At 41.8% G+C, this 21686-nt stretch overlaps 1 protein-coding gene across 3 annotated transcripts in view; it reads right to left on the minus strand.

Moving 5' to 3' along the window:
* Positions 1 to 354: 354 nt before the first annotated feature.
* Positions 355 to 21686, minus strand: part of Osmr (oncostatin M receptor) — a 32778-nt gene continuing 11446 nt past the window's right edge. The window contains exons 6-16 of one of the 3 annotated variants that reach the window (XM_013018636.1): positions 17544 to 17686; positions 16822 to 16972; positions 14819 to 14895; positions 12754 to 12976; positions 10935 to 11114; positions 9828 to 9932; positions 7667 to 7840; positions 6828 to 6995; positions 4654 to 4735; positions 3868 to 3940; positions 355 to 3056 (exon numbers count right to left, since the gene is read on the minus strand). In XM_013018636.1, coding sequence (XP_012874090.1) covers positions 2484 to 3056; positions 3868 to 3940; positions 4654 to 4735; positions 6828 to 6995; positions 7667 to 7840; positions 9828 to 9932; positions 10935 to 11114; positions 12754 to 12976; positions 14819 to 14895; positions 16822 to 16972; positions 17544 to 17686 — 1949 coding nt within the window. In that variant the 3' untranslated portion in view covers positions 355 to 2483. Of the gene's footprint in view, positions 3057 to 3867; positions 3941 to 4653; positions 4736 to 6827; positions 6996 to 7666; positions 7841 to 9827; positions 9933 to 10934; positions 11115 to 12753; positions 12977 to 14818; positions 14896 to 16821; positions 16976 to 17543; positions 17687 to 21686 lie in introns of all 3 variants that reach the window. The other 2 variants (XM_013018635.1, XM_013018637.1) reach the window with 2 other exon arrangements.

A 21686-nucleotide genomic window follows, 5' to 3' on the forward strand; every position in this document is an offset into this window, starting at 1 on the left:
GGTAGGGGGGATTGGTCATGGGGCTTGAACTCTGGGCCTGGGCGCTGTCCCTCAGCTCTTCAGCTCAAGGCGAACGCTCTCCCACTTGAGCCACAGTGCCACTTCCGGTTTTCTAGTGATTTATTGGAGATAGAGTCTCATGGACTTTTCTGCTCATGTTGGCTTTGAACCATGATCCTCAGATCTTAGCCTCCTGAGTAGCTAGGATTACAGACATGAGCCACCAGCGCCCAGCTTAGCATGGTTTAAGTGTATTAGGAACTTAATTTTTTAGTAGTCCATGAAGTGATTAATATTGTCTATATTGAGTAATAGTTAGACATTGATTTCATCAAGGTAGATAGAACACAATGATGTGATGGTGAAATGTTTTAATTAAGACTTTCTGCAACAGTAAAAGAGTGTCAAGACTATGGATTATTTTTTAAACCAAACCTAAATGGAAGAATACATACACAAATCAGTGCCATTGGCATTTTCTGGGTACGTTTCAAATGAAAAACATAATTAACAAAGGAGGATGTGTGATTTCAATACTGAGCAAAAGTCTTTTCACAACTATCAAACCAAAGGAAACACTGCTTTGTGCGATGTTATTTTTTTCAACAAAAGGCTGTGAAGAAGAGGCTGAAAAGTTTGAACAAAACTACTGCTTTGTGTAGGTATATTCTGCTGTGGATAATTTCTGTAGGGTAACATTAGGTAGTAGCAGAGCTACATGCATAATCAGAGTCATTTCTACCACACACAGCAGCTGGCAAAATGAAAGAAACCTTAAAACAAATGTTTTCAGGCCCACAAATTCTGAGCGCTCTACTTTGTCATTTGCATCCTGAGCTTCAGATACTCCTCAGCTTTCCAAGGAGTCGGGATGTGTGTGGGGGAAATCGGTTCTGCGTCTGTGGACAGAGGTGAAGGGACGGCCATTGATGCGAGGATGAACACAGGAGCAGCTTCTCACAGAAGCTGCATATTTCGCTTTGTTGGGATGTCTGTCCTTGTGTTAATGAGAAGAACACTTAGAAGTTGGGGGCCTTAAACCATTTGTTTTATAAAATGTAACAAACATTAGGGATGGGCTGATGGGAAGAGTAAGGAATTACATGTGTTAAAACCTATTCTGTATCTACCCAGTATTTTGCATATGCAGTCATCCCACGGTGGTGTCTACTGCAGTTACCCATTTCCAAACCTAAATCTTCATGTTTATGTAATATTTGCAAAAAACCTATGTGTATCCTTCTATATACCATGTCATCTCTAATACCTAAAATAATGCAAAGGCAAACATTACTAATCTTGGGGTGAGAATCCTCATATACGGAGGACCAAGTGTAATTTCAAGAGATAGTTTCTCTAGAGCCAACAAAAATTTCTCACTCCATGAAACTTTTCAAAGTTGTGTCTCAAGTTACAGCCAACAATGAGGTTTCAGTTGACTTATTAGTTTAGCACAATAAGAATGTAAATGGAGAGAATTTCCTTGACCCAGACAACCTACTGTGGAGTCCAAAGGGTGCTAAGTGGAAATGGGTCGTTCATATAGAGCTCTTGAACAAAAATGGGAACAATAAAATGTCAATGGAAATACTTAGTGATACTTTTTCCTTTTCTATTCTGAGGTAGTTGAAAATTAATCTTATTGTCTTACCACAGTAAGTTACACGTAAGAATTATGAAGATCTTATTGTTTCATCCATAGATCTTACTTTTTAGGTTAGATCTGTGCCTCAAGAGTTAGTTTTGCAGAGATGGAAGGGAAAAATCTGGGAGAGAGCCAAGGAAGTGGTGACATTGTCCAAAAAGAAATGTACTCATTTACCTGACTTATGAAACAGTAACCCTTTATAATAACAATGAAAATCAATAATGAAAGTTAATGTTAATGACTCAACAAACTAGAAATTCTTAATTTCTAACCAAGTCTAATATCTGTTAGTGTCCAACGTTTGTAACTTTTTCATTAAACACAGTAAATTTGAGTTGACAATGTATGTTCCAGTAATAAATCTTTTTGTGGTCCCTATTAAATATTTAACACAATTGCTTTACCCTAAAGATATTAAATATCAGAGTAAAATTTAATGACACTCTTTTTCATGGGAAATGGAGCTTCTAGGACCACAGCTCCCTTCCACAGTACAGAGAGGGCAAGGCCTGAATAGTGGCTATGCCCATTCCGTACTGTGGAAGGTTAGGCTATGTCTAACCTTCTGTCAAGTTAAAGTAGACTGTGCTAAGGGTGAGCCTGGAATAAGCAGCAACAAGGCCAGCATGTTCCCATTATCTACTATTTCTGAAGTAAGCCTACCAGAGGGAATGCTGAGCCCCATAGTTCTAGTGTTTAATCTAGCCAGACTGCAGTGTTCTTATATAAATCAGACCAGCAAGCAGAGACTGCTCACTGGGATAAAGGACCAAAGCCTGTGGTGCAACATGGTGCCAAGCATGCTACTCGCAGTGTCTGTGTGGGGTAGATCCTGTTAATGATAGTGTTCACCTTGATCTAAAAGGACCACTGAGGACAAGCTGCTCTCTTTGCTTGGGAGAGGCGAGGCAAGGCATGCTGGCACCGCCATTTGCATTTTATAGTCTGAACAGGGCTCTGGCATGGTTGTGGTTGGATTGTTTGAAAAACTGTCCTTGTCTCCATACAGGGGTGATGCCAGTTGAGACACATAATTCAAACTTGCTTCTCCAGCTGGGATTTCTCTCAGAGGTTGCTCACAGTTTCCTTCTAACACATTTAGTAAGTTGTCAGGTTGGGTCAACAGTCCTTGTTGCCACGGTAGGTCTTTTGAGGGTACTGGAATGTGACCACACAAACCAGCGTCAGAAGCTGACTGATTGTAAGTAAAGTTCTCGAAACAGATCCAGGGCCCAGGGCCTGAGTGCTCTTTTTGCAAGGGATAAAGGTAGGCAGTTAATTCACTCTCCGCCAAGAATGGCTTCTCAGTACCCATGACTTGTGCCTTGGTGCTTTCTGGCTTGTTTATAACTTCAAGAGCATCTGGAATGCAGTCTTTGACATTCATTATTGTTAAATGAGGGTTTTCCTACATAGGAAACAAAAGAATATGTAAATATAAATATACCTGTGTACACTAAAGGTGTATGTGAAAAAGGCATGTGAAGTACACTGAGAGGTTCATGTTTCTTTCTGGTCACAAGTGCGCTTGGAGATGGGGTTGAAAACTAAATGCTTTGCCTGAACAGAAGGAATCAAAGCTCCAATAACCTATTAATTTTCCTTTTCCTTCCTTGTCTCCTGCCTACCTTCCTTCCTTCCTTCCTTCCTTCCTTCCTTCCTTCCTTCCTTCTTTCCTTGCTTCCTTTCCTCCCTCCCTCCCTCCTTCCCTTCCTTCCTTCCTTCTTTCCTTCATGCCTTTCCTTCCTTCCTTCCTTTCTTTCCTTCTTTCCTTCTTCCTTTTCTCCCTCCTTTCCTTTTCTTCTATCTTTTGCTCTTTTCTTCTTCCCTCCCTCCCTTCTCTCTCTCCCTTCCTTTCTTCTTTCCTTCCTTCCTCACTTCTTCCTTCTTCCCCTCCCAGCCTTCCTCTCCTTCTCTCCCTCTTCCTCTCCCTCCCTCTCATTCCCTTCCTGGCCCCTGCTCCAATCCTTCTCCCCCCCCCATTTCTCCATAGCTCTTTCTCAGTCCTGGGGATGGACCCCCCAGACCTTATACCTGTTGAGTAAGCACCCTACCACTGAGCTACACCTCCAGCCTCTTCAGTCACCTATCTCATAGATATAGGACCAGAAATGATTCTAATTTGAAGGGGTTCAGGAAAACATCATTACAACAGCCCAAAGTTGGATTTTTCCTTATTAGGGATTTTATATACCAAGAATTTCCTCATATTTGTTTACCTTGGATTTTATCAGTGACAAGATGCTGCTCTTGTTAGGATCTGGGATTTCTGGGTAACACTTCTCCTTCACCCTAGGAAAACAGTGGATATGGAAGTAAATTTCACAGGATAGCGGAATGGTTAAGAACTCTAGAGTCCCATGTCTGGGTTCTAATCCTTCCTCTATTCCTTATTAATGCTTCCATTGTACTTCAGCTCATTGGTTACATGAAGGTAATCCAATACTTATAGTGATCTTGCAAGAACAACATGGATTATTCCATATTGAGTACTTAGAAGAACACTGAATACAGACTGAGATATCTAAATTGGCTATGGCTACTGAAACACTTGCAAACTCTTTATTAGATTTTATTTTATTTTTTGTTCCAGTCCTGAGGCTTGAACTCAGGTCATAGGTGCTGGCCCTGAGAATTTCTGCTCTAGGCTAGCATTCTACCACCTGAGCCACAGCTCCACTTCTGGCTTTTTTTGGTTGCAAGCTAAATTGGAGATATGTGTCTCACAGACTGTCCATCCTGGGCTGATGTCAAACTGCAATCCTCAGATATCAGCCCCCTGACTAGCCAGGATTACAGATATGAGCCACCAGCACCTGGCAAACTCTTTATTTTACATGGTTGTTTTTCTCATGTACTGATTTGCAAAGCAAAATTGTCAAAGAAATTATACAACCTCACCTAGACTTTTGTCCTTTACCCTTTTGTGTTTCTATATTATACAATGTCATTGCTAGCTGATGATGTCCTCTGAGTTTTGGATACAATTTTGCTCACATACTTACCACTGACTTTTCCAGTAACACACAGAAATGATGAGCAAGACACTGAAAATCATGGGCAGTATGATCTGTACCAACGTGTAGGCTGAAGAAGGAAAGAAAGAATCTTTGTATGAGTAGTTCTACCTCCTCAAAGAAAATTTTTTTAATTAAGTGTTCAAAGGAGAATAACATGCTTATTATCCTCAAATTTCTATTAGGCAAACTTCATGATTGACCAGGGGCAAGAAGGACAGTCAGCCAAGATCCAAGACCTTTTGCCATTGGTCAAATGCTTTGTGAATCAAATCAATCCTTCTAGAGTGGACCAGTTCCTCACTTACTCCCCAAATTAGAATTACACTTTCCCATCTTTGCCCCAGCTTTGTGGGTAGATGGAGAACATTTTCCTGCTATATAACTATAGGTCTTGGTTTGACCAATGAGATGATGGTGATTATCTTGTAAAAGGATTTGAAATGTGCTCATGTAGACTGTCTTGCCCTCGGGTGATCCTTTAACCCATCAGGAGTTTGCTCCAGGTAGCTGCTGCCAAGATGAATTTACATGTAATACATCTGAGCCACTCTGAAGCCTAAATTCAGCTTGGCCCAGCCTAGATGAGAGTCAGGCCACAGCTGACCTAAGACCCATAAGCTGAAAGAAAACCTTATCTATCACTGAGATTTTAGCACTGACTAGAAAACTCCTAAGTAGTCTCAAAGTTGCTTAAATACTTCTTACTTTGGGTAATGGTGTGTGTATGTGTGTGTATGTGTGTGTGGGGGGGGGCGTGCATGCACACACACGTGCACAATGCTATTGCAGCTTGAACCCAGGGCCTGGGTGCTATCCCTTAGCTTTTTTGCTCAAAGATGGCACTCTATTATTTGAGCAACAGTAGAGTATTGATTACCTCAAAGGTTTGAGCTGGCCTTGAACTGCCATCCTCAGATCTCAGCCTCCTGAGTAGTTAGGATTACAGGCATGAACCACCAGCACCTGGCTAATGGTATCATTTTGTTTCTCAGCTTTATCAGCCATGCTTGTTTTTTCTTAATGCTCATCATCCTGGTAGCACTGCTTGTAATTCAACTAATTAATGATTTTACTCGCTGGGTCAATGGATTGTTCACATGTATGATTCTGTTCAACCCATTTGTCTCCTTCAATACTTTTCACCCAACACTTGGCTGACCAGATAAAATGGGTGAGCTGAATAAGGGCTGCCTTAGGTAGAGGCCACATCAATGTGATCAGGCAACAGGGGGCTCTGGAAAGAAAGACCTCTCAGGTAAGAGGGGACCAGAACTAGCTTCTCAACAACTGGCCCCAGGTTAGCCCTGGCCCAGGGCGGTGGAGGGAAGCTCTCTTCCACTCACTAGGGACACTTTGCCCCCAAGATCAGCCTTTTTGACTACTACAACCATTTCTCAAATTTGGTTAAGTTCTGCATTTATACTGTATTTGCGAACAAGTGTGTGTGTGGGGGGATGTTAATGATGTTTCCAAATTTGTGATTAGTTTTTACTAAACTTTTTATTAAAAAAAATAATAGGTTGAATATCCTCCTTTCCCTCCCTGCCCCCAACTCCCTTCCTGCTCGGTGGATGTTCAGATTTGCCAGTTCCTACCATTCTTTCTCCATCTCTCCAGGCAAATGCATTTGGACAAGATAGATCTCCATTCATGACACCTTTACCTGACCAAATTTGCAAACAAGGAGGTAGGGATGTCTCCACCCTAGGCCACCCATCTTTACCAGCCCCCTCTGGCAGCACAAGAAGCAGTTATTTGCCACTGGAAAAGCCAGCTGGCAGGAAGGCTGGGTGCAGAAAGTAATTCCACCAACACCAATCCCACACTGTGGCCTGTTCTATATGGAAGTCTGTGGCTCTTCGAATGTCCACACTAAACTAGGCTTCTGTGGTTTCTCGAGAAGGGCCTCAGAAGCCAATGGGAGGCAGAAATAAGTCCAGCCCCTAAATCAGTCAGATTAGCTCCACCCTGCCCTGGCTTTTGGAGTGGGATTCTGTATAATAGTTTGTGGAACAAAAGTGAAGGAGAAAGAGGGAGAGAGAGAGAGAAAAAAAAGTTTTAGAGAGACAAAATATTCGCAAATTCCGATCTAGACAAAGCCTAAGGCAACACTTTCTAGGAAACTCCCAGGGAGAGGGATTCCACGTGCAGGAACTCACAGAGTTCATCTGGAGTGGTGACTGCCGTGAATGTTCCATTGGGGCCTTCTCCAACACGCGTATAGGATGTGACCAAAAACTCATAGTGGGATTCTGGCTGGAGGTTTTCCACAGTGAATGTCTTTTGTTCTGGGTTTTTGATGTTGTATTTGCAACATACCGAATCATCTGTGATTTAAAAGCAATGTTGTTTACAAGGGGGACAAAAAATAACCCAGCAGCACAGTAGAAATTGGTGAGAGAGCTGGACACTAATGCTCTTATTGCAAGATTTTTTAAACCACCACCAACAAAAAAATTCCAATGATAATCTTACCACCTTGAAGACCCTGAGAAAACTTTAAAGAAAGGGTACAACAAGCCAAGAGTCCACTATATAAAGAGAGCACTTGGTGATCCAGATAGACAGGAAGAACACACAGATCTGCCAGTGATGGTAGGAACTCCGAAGAGACTTAGAAGTAAATAGTAAGGCTGGGAGTGTAGTTCAATGGCAGAACACTTTTAACTTGTGCAAACCTAGTTCATCCCCCACACCACCAAAATAGAACTGAATAGAAATAATGGGCAGTCAGGACAATTGACAAAGTTAAAGCAAAGAGGTCCAGAAAATTCTGTACGTGGCAGGGTTTCTTAAGGAGTTCTTAGCCCAGCCTTTTTCTTTCTGAAATAAGTTACAAATCCTGGTCTTCTTCCTTCTCTTTTTTTTTTTTTTCTGTATTTAAAAGCTCCTTCTGATCCGAAAGTGATACAAGAAGTCCATTCAGCCTGGCCACAAGCCAGGGTTTCAAATAGTGAGATCCTGAGAACACAGGTGAACAAATAAAAAGAAATGTCACCTGAACAAACCGCCTTTTCAAATCCTGGTTGGCACTGTCTGTTTTTGGATTTCAGAGAGACATGGTACCCTTGAATAAAACCTGACTGGTCATTTGTGGAGTAATCCGTCCAGCTCAGAACAAAGGAGTGGGAGGTCAAGTTTTTCACGGTCACTCGAGGGTTCATTGAAGGAGCTGAGAGAGAAAGAAGAGATGAGAAAACATTGTGATTTGGAAATGGTCTGAGAACACCCACATAAACTGAACGGAAAACAGTAGCAGCTCTGGACAACATGGCGCGTATGCCAAGTAAGGAGCTTTATCTGTGTCCCTTGTGAGTTTAATGTAAGGTTGTGAGAACTGGGAAGGAATTGGATAACGTTCTTGTTCAAGCCACACCTTTCACAGACAAAGACACAGATGCCCAGACAAAGTAACTTGCACAAGATCACATAGACATTTTTACAAGGAACAAGTCTTTCTTAGGCTTGATTGTGAACTTGAAGCCTAACTAGCATTTGAGAGAAGACCCAACAGAGGACCTACAGATGAGAAGAAGATGGGAAGGAAGAGGCAGGGTTATGTTCCGAGAGGTAAGAGGCCAGATGGCAGAAGAACTCTATTTCCCAAGTTAAGGCAATGAAGTTATTCAGATACCAGTAGGAAAATCTGAGAATGTATATGGAAGCTTTTCCTAGACCTGCTCCGCCACACCAGAGTTCTGCACACTGCTCTACGCACATGAACACAGCCACCAATGCTCAGCCATGCCCCCCTCCCCTCCTTCCTCCTCAGAGGCAACTTCGCTCCTCCCAAGGGAAGACAGTGAGCATTGGTCATGTGAGAGAATCAAGTCCTGCTGCCCGTGCTGCTTTCAGTGGCCTGGGATGTTGGATGTCAGAGTGTGAATGAGTACTCCACAAGGAAAATGAAACTCCCCACACTGCTACAGCGACCATGGTGGAACTATGCAGACCTTTTCACAACATGACTGAAAATTCTTAAACATTATACAAGAAACAGAGGGTATACTTAATTATTTCAAAGCTGCTTAGGAGGCAGAGATCAAGGGATTATGGTTTGAGGCCAGTCAGAAGTTCCAGAGGCTTCATCTCAGCCAATGGATGCGCATGATAGCATTTGCCTGTTAGCCCAGCTATGGAGGAAACACAGTGGCTGGGCAGAGTGGGAAAGCACAAGTAAGTGGACTGGAGTCCAGGCCAGATGCACAGAAAGCAAGACTCTACTTTGAAAATATCCAACACACAAAAGGGAAGAGGATGGGTCTGGGAAGGTGGCTCAGTGGTAGAGCACTTGCCTTGCAGGCCTGAGGCCCTGGGTTGGATTCCTCAGCACCACATAAGCAAAAAGAAAAAAGCTGGAAGTGGCGCTGTGGCTCAGGTGGTAGAGCACTAGCCTTGAGCTGAAGAGCTGAGGGACAGCACCCAGGCCAAGAGTTCAAGCCCCACAACCAGACCCCCCCAAAAAATAGCAAAAGGAAAGAGGATTGGAGGCATGGTTCAAGAAGTAGAGCAGGGATCCCTGAGTGTGTCCTTAACAAGAAAGCTCAAAGGAACCCTTGACATGAATACTATTCTAGCTCCAGGACTTCATTGAAGAGTCATTATCTTGGGTATTGACAAAGACTTAGTAAAATGAAAATGATTCATGTAGGATCTAAGAGCAAAGAAAGAGAGAGATTTAGCCCTTAGAAGCACAAGATACTAGGGTAAGTTTTATAGTTTATCAGTGAAAATAATTGTAATCCCTGAAACTGTCCAGTAAAAGGTGACTTGTACTATAGCTCTTTTCAGTCATGAAAGTGACATGGTTAAATAATATTTTAGGACAAGAATAAAAAAAATCAGCTTGTATTCAAACAGAGTAAGGTCCCATTTTTTATTTAAAAGTATATGTCTATACAAAGAGAAGAATGCTCATTTATGATAGAACTGAATGTTTGCCTTATTAGCAACAATTTCCTTTTTTGCATTATATTTCACAAATGACCTTGTAAGGAAAATTTTTTATGCCTACATTATTTTTTTAAAAATGCAATTCCTAGTATAAATGGAAACATGAAAACTGGGCAAGGGGAAAAATCTTCCTCAACACAAAGCTGGCATCTATGGATGGATCTGAACAAATCCTCACAGGGCCCCATTAAATGCTTTCCACTTACTCAGTTCCCGGTAGTATCCTGTTCTTTTCTCTATTAAAGAAGCAACCCGTCCTGTAGATATTCCATAAACTCTGAAGTCATATCGAATCCCTGGTCTGAAAGCATCTGGAGAAGAAAAAGTCAACACAGTTTCAACAATACAAAATGGCGTTCCCCTGGATTCTGGAAAGGAGAAGAGTGAAAAATGAATCTGTGTTTCCCGGATCATTTCCTTCTTAGGATTGCTGCAATTTCTCCACCATCCCCAACTCCTTCCCTGAAGCCTTAGAATCATCTGTGTTGTAAACAGCTGACCTTGTGGTGTTGACTCCAGCAAAGCTACAGGATTGTCATCGTTGTCAGGAGACAAGCCACACCTGCCATACATGGCCTTCTCCATGTGCATGGAACTGGGGGGCAAAACCCTTCCAAACCCTCCATTGACTTGAAATCTCCTCAGGGTCCTTGCCTCAACCATTACAGCTCAAGGTCTTGGAAGCTTTGCTTCCTCTTCCTCATTTCCCCTCTCCTCTGCCTCTCTGCACTCTCTTCACCCCCTCCCTCCTGCCCCTGCCCCCACCTGGCCACTCTAACCTGCAGGGCAATCCATCTTCTGCAGGAAACAGCAATTCCCACATCTTTCCCTCCATCCACAAGATGGCGCCACATACCCCTCCTGCTTAAGCCCCAAACCTGGATGCCTTTGACTTTGCTAAACTAGCATGCCTCCTTATAAATCCAATGTGGGAGGTGAGCCATCCAGATTCTGAATTTATCAGAATTCCAAGTTGAGGGTTGACTCCCACCAACTATAGGTTCCAAACAACTCTCAATCTGTGCACTTCTCTGTCTCTTACCGAGCTCTCTGCCCAGTGGTTATAATGTCCCTGTCATTCATTTGAGACCTCTAGTTTTAGAAGAGCAAGCTTATCATCATGAAGTAAATGAATCTGGACCTGGGGTCCATATATCCTGTGAAAGTAGACTTAAAAATCCAATCTTAGTATGCAGTTGTATGCAGTCTGAACTCCAAGAGCCCAGGTTAGATTTGTTGCTTTGAAATAATGAGCTTGACACAAAGTAACTTGCTAAGTGGACTGGGCAGAGTGGGAGGGCAGCAGTTCTTACCTGAGCTGATGACTGTACTTGTGGTATTGGGTCCTATGTTCTTCCACTGCAAATCACAGAGTGGGTCCTGGAGACGCACACACCAGCCCACAACATAGCCTATGATGTTGTCTGCAGATAGAGGTTTCCAGGACACAAAGAATCCATCCTCTGTACGTTGAATTCTTTCCTCTTCAACTTCTTCTATAAAATAAAAAAAATAATGCTTCTAATTTTAAATAATTGTAATTTTTTTTACAGTTTCTAAAGAAAATGAATCTACATAGGCTATGTATCGGCTAGATTTTGGCATGAAATTTCCTCAAAGGTCCTATGTCCTAAAGCTATGTCCTAAAACGTGGCTATTGGGAGATGATAACCCTTCTAGGATATGGAGTCCAGTGGAAGTTAAGTCACTGGGGTCTGTGCCAACCTGCTGTCTCTTCCTGGCCATCATGAGGGGATCAGCTCTACTCTACTGTATGCTCCCACCATGATACTCTGCCTTGCCACCAGACCCCAAAACAACACAATTGATTTTTGAACAGAAACCTCAGAAAAATCTCAATAGTGTTTACTTCAGATAGTTGTTTACAAAAAGCTGACTGATAGTAGTTCCCAGCTAAGAGCCAAGCATGTTAAGGCCCACGTCAAGAGGCTTGGTGGGGGGACTTCCAGCTTGCCAGGAGACATTGTCACTGAACGGTGACCTGCTCTTCTGACATCTGGAGACACAACTGGGCTTTGGCACCTAGAACAGCAGTCAGCAGACCATCTATTGCCAGAAGAAAAGTTCCAGTCTCTAAGGCTGACATAAGTGTCATATTAAGATATGACCCTTGAGCAAAAAAGGGTTTTATAAAACTAATCAGTGATCATCAACAATAATCAATGAACAAAGAAGAGCATAGAATATACAGAGAGACTTCAAAAGCCTGAAATATTTACTCTCTATCCCTTTACCAAGAAACTCTTGGCTGATCCTTAACCTACAGCCCAAACTGACACTTGATCTGTTTCAACAGTCCAGGCTGCCCTTGGACTGACCACTGCTTCTGAGATGCGCAGGGTGGGAATTAAGTAGAGAATAATAAGCATTTGTGACAGAGGAGGCTCCCGCCTGATGTGTCTGGTGTTCAGGCCCTTTTCCTAATGCCTGACAATGAGCACAAAGGCAACATGGCCTCATGGAGCTATTCTTTTTTTTTTAATAAGTTTTTTATTGTGAAAATACTGTACAGAGGGGTTACAGTTATACGAGCAAGGTAGTGAGTACACTTCCTATCCAGTATTGTTGCCTCCTCCTTTGTTTTTCCACTACCCTTCCTTCCCTCCCAACTCCTCAACCACACTCCCCCTCTCCCCCAACCATTCTTTTCTACAGAGACTTATACACAACACTGACTTACCTGTTGTGCACAGTTCAAATTACACTGGGCATCTTACATTCTGGCAATCCTGATTATGGAGGAACATTGGATTGAAAGCATGGTGACAGTATATTCTTCTAGAACATTGCATTGTTAAAGGGTTGGGGCCACCCTGGTTTAAGGTAAGAGCCCAAGAAGGCCTTGCAGACCTAACCTTCATAGTTTCCTCACCTTCCTCCATCAAAGGAATGAATCTCCTTTACACAGAGATGAACATTTACTTCTTAATATATACTTCAAATTTGGATTATAACTCTCAGCAAGCTGCTTCTTTAACACTGCAAATACAAGCTTTTTTTTTTGTTTGTTTTTGCTTTGCTGTAGCAGGGCTTGAATGCAACGCCTAGCACTCTTGCTTGGCTTTTTTGCTCACAGAGAGTATGAAAATCAAACCACTCAGAACAACTCACCTTTCCCAGAGTCTCCAGAGATGGCAATGACAGATGCAGGGGACTGGCCTGCACTGTTGCTGGCTGTGACATTAATTTGGTAAGCACACTGGTCTAGGGTTAGTTTCATGTCATTAGCTAGTCCTGAAGCGGAGTACAGTTTTACCCTGTGTGGTTTGTCTAGATTTTCTGTAATTATATTATAGTGTAGGATCTTGCCTTTGGCGTGAAGTTTTGACAATGGCTGAAAACAAACAAACAAACATTCACAAATTTCTCAAAATGGGCTTTACTTGGAAAGAATTTTATATAAGTACTTCTTTATTTTTTTCTATCTACCACTTCCTGGCCCACATGTATGCAAATATACATGCACAAACTACTTCTCACCCCATGCTGACAAGATAATTTAAACAATTTTTTTGTGTTGTGGTGTGTATGTGTGTTGTGGTGTGTGTGTGTGTGTGTGTGTGTGTGTGTGTGTGTGTGTGTGTGTGCTGATACTGGGGCTTGAAGTCAGGGCCTACGCACTGTCCCTTAGCTTTTTGCTCAAGGCTGGCACTCTACCGCTTGATCTATACCTCTTCTTCTGGCTTTTTGGTGATGAATTGAAGAGTCTCACAGACTTTCCTGCCCATGCTAGCCGTGAGATCTTCAGGTCTCAGCCTCCTTAGTAGCTAGTGTTACAAACAGGAGCCACTGGCACCTGGGTAATTTAAACAATTAAATAGAAAAAGGAAACTTCTCTACACAAAACCTGGAATCAAGCATTCTAATTAAGCAAAGTGAGTGGAGAGTACAATCATTTAGGGATTATATTCAAGATACAATGTTCAGAGAGCAGTGATGGAGTCTGGAGTCAATAGGATGGAGAATAAGACATGGAGGAAGAATAAAACATGGGGGCAGCCCAAGAAGAGAAGATCTGGGAGAAGAGCCAGCAGCACCTCAATATCATTGCAGGAGGAACCGGAGTCCTGCTCTGATCTCTTGTCCAGTCATGTCTTCTCCCCACCCAGGACCAACTTTCCTCATCTTCTAGAAGATTCTCCAGGTTGTAGAGCATTTCCTGTCCACACAGTAGTGGTAGTAGGTCCAGGTCTGCTTCGCACCCCCACCCCCTGCCAGGACAGACTGTGCTCTGGAGTGTGCATCCTCCACCTGAGGCTGAGTCTGGACAGCACCTGGAAGGAGCCTGGTGGGTATGTATGTATGTATGTACAGATGTCTCTACAGAATGTGCCAAACTCCAGGAGGGAAGAAAAGCATGGAGGCGTGTAGCCAGGGGCCAATAACTCTTTCACCATGTTTCAGTCTAAAACACCAAAGAATCTTAGAGTTCTGAATACAAAGCTGGGCTTCCAGGTCATCCTGGAGTAGATGAGGCCAGGTAGCAGGATGCAATGTGCTGTGTATGAAGTTTACTATATTGATTTGAAGTTTTAAATATACATAAGGTATTTAAGTATTCATAACTTAAAAATATGATATGTGGAAGGGGCTTATACCTAGAATCTCAGTGATTTGAGAGGCAGAGGATTGTGGTTTGAGGTCAACCTAGGCAAAAGTTTAACGAACAAGATGAACATGATGGGGAACATGCATAATTCCAGCTATGTGGTAGGCATAAATCAGAGGATCATTGTCTGAGGATGACCCTAGACAAAAGTGCCCTACCTGAAAAATATCTAAAGCAAAAAAATAAAAGATCCGGGGACATGGCTTATGTGGTGGAGTTCTTGCCTAACAAGTGCAAGGCCCTGAGTTCAAACTCTGGTACCACCCAATGCATTATCTATCTACATATGGTGTGTGGTCTTCCGCATATACCTGAGCCTTGTGGAAGTTAAGGATGGCAGAGTAGAACACACTGACAAGAAGGTTCTAAAGGTTCTAGCAATTAGTGCATGCACTCACTGTCAGGGAAGTGGGGGTACAAGCATTAGGATGGAGGTATGGAGGGACCCCGCGCCCAACCAGGACTCATGTGGAGGTCCTCCTCCCCTGCTGCTGGGCAGAGGCATGCTAGTTAGAGTCACTGAAACCCCAGAGGCAGCATCAGACATTCTGAAGCTGCACGTCTTACCTTCCAGAATAAGTTCACAATACAACTGCCATTCTCTTCCCTCACTGTGCTCCAGACAGCGAGAGCCTCCGAGGGAGCTGAGCAAAGAGAAGACCTTGGGTTAAAAGATGAGCATGAACCAAATGCACACACTCAACGTCATTCTAAGACAGCAAGGATCACCTTCCCTGCCAGTGGTCTGCCTCTCACCCTCCGTTCTCGATGACTTCTACCCCTGTGCCCAAAGCCATGCTACTTACTTCCCACTAGGCGTACATAATAGGTGTTTAAGAGAAGAAAAAGATCAGCTGGTCCTGAATACAACAAGACACTCAAATCTTTTATAAATGACAAGACCTAGAGCATCTGAAAGCCACCAATAATTTTTTTATCAGAGTAATTATAGGCGTTAAGTCAGATACCTTTCCCCATGTGTTTACTTTGTAGGTAGCAGGTCATTGTTACTTCCTGGCTGTACTGGCAGTGCCCAGCAGAGGGCCCTCCAGGGGTGGAAGCACTTGTCAGCTGGTTTGAAAATGACTACCCAAACCAAAACATACAGCTGTGATGAAGGCCAGGCTGTGGTCACTCCAATAAAATACAGTTTCTCCTACGATGTTCTTTGAGTCTATCTATGCCCTCGTGACATTGATTATACCTTAATTGTGACAATCCGCTTAAACACTGAGTTTTCCAGCACTAATTAAGCAAAAATGTTATCACAGGTAAATAAGTACCTATAGATTCACCATCAGTAGGATGCATCTTAGTTTCTTTTTTCTTTTTGTCCATTGAACTCTGGGCCTGGGTGCTGTCCTTGAACTCTTCAGTTCAAGGTTAGCACTCTACTGCTTGAGCCACAGCACCACTACCGTATCTTACTTTCTTGGCAGGACCAAAAGCCTGTATAAAAGTGTTTTCAGGCTTATGATATTATAATCCAAAGATATTCTACCCATTTCCTATTTCCCTTTGCACCAATCCTGTTGTACATTTGATTAGTTACCATTACTGTCTACAAATTAGAGCCATTGCTTGAATGGTGTGTCCCCAGAATACCGCAGAAATAGTTTTGCCGCCAATCCACAACAAAGAAGAGACGCAATGTACATGTGTAGTCCTGCCTTGGGCAACAACTTGGCCAGGACTTGAATCAACATGATTTCAGGGCTGTAATAACAATGTGGAATGATAACACACCAAACCCAGTGCTGGCTAAGGAGGGGCTCCAGGCCAGGCTGATGAGTTTGAGAAGGATCTTAGTCACCCACAGCTGGGTCTGAGAAATGACTTCACTTGTCTGTGCCTCAGTGGCCTCCTCTACAATCATACAGCACCTTAACCGTGCTTCCATTGGTAGTGAACACACAACAGATGTGAGCTGCAGTCGTTGTTATTGTGTGTGCCATTAACACTGCAAACTTGGTGAGTCTTTCAGGAACAACAGTAAAACTGGAAAGATCTGGAAGCAAGACTAGGATAGCTCTTTTCCTCAAGCCCAGTTGAGCTTGGGGGCATATTATTTGGGGAAACTGTACAGCTCTGCAGAAACTAATGCCAAGAGAATGCAGAGAAGGTTTCCAGTGTGTCCTAAAACTGAGCTTGAAAATAGCATTACATTGCCCAATATGAGCTGATGCTTAAGTTTACTTTAGTATGAGACCAGTGTTTCCCATCGTATTTAACAATTTCCATTTTTCCACAGTCTTGAGTTAAAGATCTAGGCTAATTAAAACAGCCTCAGCTCCAATAGGAATCTAGAAACAGCAACAGCTGAGAAACTATTTTAGAAAAATGAAAAGCAAGTGATAGAATGTCCTAGAAAGAACACTGATGTCAAATATTTGAGTTTGCTGTCTTCCTGCTCATTAGGCATTTGTTGCAGTTTTTCAAATGCTCTCTTCGTTCAGCTGTAATGTGGTGGTCCTCTTAGTTTTAGATGCAGCTCAAAGCTCACAAGAAAGTCAACCCATCTCCTGGGGCTTCGTCCTTCCTCAGCTTAAGTTCCAGGGAAAGCAACATACCTGCCTCAGATGTGCTGAACTTCTGACAATTCCATTCGCTCCACTTCCAGAAGTGGCCTGCACCTGCACATCGGATGCAGGCCTGGTACTCGGTATCAGGCACCAGTTCACTGAAGATTTCCTCACCGCTCACCTTAACGGACACATTGGACTGCTTGACCAGAGAAGAAAAGAAAGCAAAAAAGCAAAGAAGAAGACTGAATTATTAGTGATTACACTTCAATGCAACCCTAAATCAGAGCACAGAAAATCCTGAGTGGGAGAAAGGCCAATTTTTCCTTTGGGGAAAAAAATCCATGAGGCCTTTTCCCCAATAATCAAAGGTTAATTAGTTAATATATTTATTGGTTTATTTATTTGATACTACTGGGGTTTACACTCAGAGCCTTGTGTTTTCTAGACAGCTACTCTACCATTGAGTTACATCTCCAGCCCTTTATTTCTCTTTCAACAGATGATCCACACTATATAACAAACACAGACATAATACTTTAAAGGGATACATGTATTTGTGTGTGTGTGTGTGTGTGTGTGTGTGTGTGCATGTGTGTTTTGAAACAGTATTTCCCTTTGTAACCCAGGTTGGCTTTGAACTCACAATCCTCCTTGCCTTTCTGTGAATACAGGTATGCGTCACAACATTATGATAATTTTTTTCAGCAGTCTCTCTTTTAGTTATATCAAAAGACTTTTAAAAATAGAGAATTAAGCTGAACACTTACTTGTATCACTTTTCCTTCACCTTCAAGTTCAACCTGACACAAAAGTGAGTAACGATTTCCATGGTAGAGCACTTTCCATCTTAATGTGGCTTGTGTGGCTTCTATACTTTCAAGGCTGACATTATAGGGAGCCAATGGATGAACTGTCAAACACACAAAAGAAAGAAACAAACTCAGATCCGAAAGGACTAAAGAAAAATTTTTATTTCACTTATTTGATCAGCAAGCATTTTCATGTTTAAAGAAAATGGCAAACAAAACCGGATTTAGTCACAAGATGTAAGAGTCAAGTACAGCCTTTCTCACTCACTGATCAGACACAAAACAGGAGCTGTGCATAGAAAAGGGAGCCATGCAGGTTGATGTAAACAGAACCCAGAGTCTAGCAAAAAATATAAAAACAAAAACAAAATCACATGAACGCTGTCTAGGATATAACCGCAAATTATCCAATATCTAAAAACATCTGGCATAATGCCCTGATTCCTCAGGGAAAAGATGATGAACAGATGCCAGTCTCCAAATGCCACCATTAGGCAGTGGCTTCAAAATAGCTTCATTTGTATAATGCTCAACACAGCTGGAATGAATAAAAGGGGAAAAAGTGTGGCAAAGAAACAGAAGCTATCAAAAGAGAATTCAAACCCCAAACTATAATTGAAATAAAAGCCCATGTGGGATTCAATTGTGAAAAAAGACACATGGAAGGCACTGTGTGTCCTGCCCTTCCACTGACCTCCGTGATTGGCAGGGTGAAGCACTGTCTGTCCTGCATTCACAGAGGGAAGTAGATATGACTCATAGCATGGGAACTCGAATAGTAAATAGCAACGAAGAGACTGGAAATACTACTGAACTGGCAATGGATTTCCTCTTCTTTTCCATCACTCCTCCCAACACCTGGCTTACATGAGAATACAACAGTGAAAGTGAGTGTAAAGTCCCAGTTTTCTCGCTGGAGAATCAAAAGGATTCCAGTTCCCTGGTACCACAGGCAATCACGGAAAGAAAGGAACTTGGGAATGAGGCTGTAGGAAGTTGCTCATTAGCTCCATGTTCACTTCCCAATTGTGCTTGCCTGGACTTCACATTACAGAACATACCAAAGACTTGGCAGATCACTAACCAGGTCCTAGACTAGATATACAGATTTTAAAAAAGCACTGCACAGCTCTAAACTACCACTGGACCCATGGCTCACAAGCACATGTTGAAATGTGGCCCACATCTAACCAAGTTAATGGTCAACTGAAATAAAATTGTCAATATCCTCCAGTGGTCCCAAAGTATCTAGAAAAAATCCCAAATACAAGCCATTAGGGAAGAAGTCTCAGTTGAAATCGGAAAATATAGTCAACCAATGCTGGTGAAAAAGTGACCAAAGGTGATCTGGAGATTGAAATTATCTATGAGAAGTTTTAAGCAAGTGTTATATAAAACTGTTTTAACAGGCAATCAGGAAATGCACCAAATAAAAGGCAAACAACAAAAACAAATCCAGAACATCTCAGTGAAGAACTAAGATAGAAGTTTTAAAGCTGAAAAAAATACAGTAAAAATTAAAACCTCACTCCAAGGCTCAGTAGAAACATGTGGCAGATGAACGAGGTAGAGTGATACAATAGGAGGAAAAGGAGATTTTTTTTGGGGGGGAGGCAGTACTGGAGTTTGAACTTAGAACCTCAAACTTGCTATGTTGGTACTCTACCATGTGAGCCATAATCCCTGCCAGGAAAAAAGATTTTTAAAGAATACAAAAAGCTTCTGTGAAATCTGAGATTATTATAAAAAGAAAGCTCTAACACATGGTAAAACCTTGACAGAAACTAACAAGCTCACAATGAAACCTAACACAGGACAACTACAAGGAAATGTGTAATAAACACATAATAACCAAAACGATCTTGACTTAGACATGGCAGTACATGACTGTAATCCCAGTGAAAATGGGAGGATGTGGTCTGAGTCTTTCTTTCTCCTCATCTTCCTCCCTATTTCCTTCCCTCCTTCCCTGCCTCCTTCCCTCCCTCTCTTCTTCCCTCCCTCCTTCCCTCTGTCATTTCCTATCTTTGCTTACCATTGGGCACAGCTCTCTGGAGACAAAGCATCTTATGACTATAGTGCTACATGTGATGCTATGGTGTGAACCACTTGTTCTTACTTGAATGCTTGCAGAGTGCACCGATGAAATTGGACATATCCAACTGAGCTGAGTTATTAACCAGAACTGTGCAAATAAGATGAGGACCCATTGCTGTATGCACAAATGTAATCTCTGCAAAGGGACACCTGCTCTTCCTCTGGCTATGTAGAGATTTAAAAAACATGCTGACTAATGGTTTGTAACCCTTCACTGATAACTGTCAAACCAAAAACATACAACATAATGAGCTCTAGCAGCCATCTAATCAGATGGTCATCTTTTGATGGAGACTGGACCTGAACATTCTGCCCACTCAACCAAATTACACTCTGTGGTGATAGCTATGCTGGCCATCCCTACCACAGCTTGCTTCCTGGGAGAAGGAGGTATGGAGCTGTGGCTGAGGGTGAAACTTGACCTGAGGACTGCTTGGTGTAGGAATAGTTTCCTGAAACTTCTAGTTCTCTATCCCTGATCATCCCATTTTAGATTTGAGCTGAAAAGACAGGAATGGGATGCTAGGCTTCACTGATATTTATGGTCCGACAAAACATGATCTGATACTTGCAGGGAAATTCAAGCACATATGCTAACATAATGAAATATCATCAGAGCTACATAACTATAGCAACAAACACAACAAAACGGCCTACAGATTGCCACGTAGCAGTAGTATTAGAACAAAACAGACCAAGATCATTAAATAAACAAAAGAAATACAATTTTTAAAAACATCTAGAAAAGCTAATACATTATACAGAAGATTTAACTGGCTAGATGCTGAGGTCTTGAGACTGTAATGCTCTGGAGTTTGAAGTTAGAACAGGAGGATTATAAGCCAAACCAGGCAGAAAAGTCCAAGAGACTTCATCTCTAATGAACTTTTAACAAATCAGTACTGGAGCATGACTCAATTGGTAGAGCACTAGCTGAGCAAGCAAGCAGAGTGAGTAGGCCCTGAGTTAAACTCCAGAACTACTCCAAAAGAAGATACAACAAATTTAAACTTCAAACCTTATAAAGTATCTTCAAAATGTCTAAACAAAACCATATTAAAGTACAAAGGTAATTTGAATACAACTTTCAAAAGTCGAGGGTATAAAAGACCTGAACAACACAACAAAACACTTAATAGATGCATAGAGCATTTATAGTTCATCATACAATACATCAATGCCTGAGAGCCTGCATTTCCCCAGTACTATGCATGATAAAGCTTCTGATCTACAAAACACATGTTGACAGCCAGATACTAGACCATAAAAACAAGTTCAATGCAAATATATTACATAGACATCTTCTCTGGTTCAGTGAAATTCTAACAGACATTAATAATAAAAAATGAGAATTTCTTCCTTTTGGAAAACTTAAAAGCATGGATTATTAATGGATTAGAAATAGTATCATATGTACTCCACTGGAAAGAAAGTGTCCCAATGCCAAAACTTGTTGGGTTATTTCAGATGCCCCAAACTGATTTTTCAGTGGAAGTTTACAGCTTTAAATATTTTGTTTATGAGCCAGTTTTCACTGTAAGAAAATAAAGGAATAACAAAATAAATTTAAGAAAATAGAAAAAAATTTGAAAAGAACAGCGAAAATTCAATTAATAAAAAAGGATGGTATAAAGGGGATATTTTAAAAGCTAAAAATTGGGTTTTAAAACCCTAGAGTAGTTAAGCTTCCAGCAGGATTGAGGAATGAGGGCAAAGGAACAAAGATCTAGGGACACAATACTGTAAATGAAGGACAGAACCAAGGGGAAGCCAAAGGTAATAAGGTAACTGAGTTTTCAACTATACAGAAAGCTCTAAGGAAGTAACACAAAATATTAAAGAGTAATATGAATCAAATTTACCAGAAACCATAAGCCAGGTAACAGAGCTCAAGAAAGATCAGATATACAATTATTTTTATCTAATGAATTCTGTAACCTGTAGGAAAAGAAGAGGTTTTAATAAATAGAATTGAAATCAGGCACTGGTGGCTCATGCCTATAA

This window comes from Dipodomys ordii, unplaced genomic scaffold (genome assembly GCF_000151885.1).
Source record: "Dipodomys ordii isolate 6190 unplaced genomic scaffold, Dord_2.0 Scaffold41, whole genome shotgun sequence".
NCBI lineage: Eukaryota > Metazoa > Chordata > Mammalia > Rodentia > Heteromyidae > Dipodomys > Dipodomys ordii.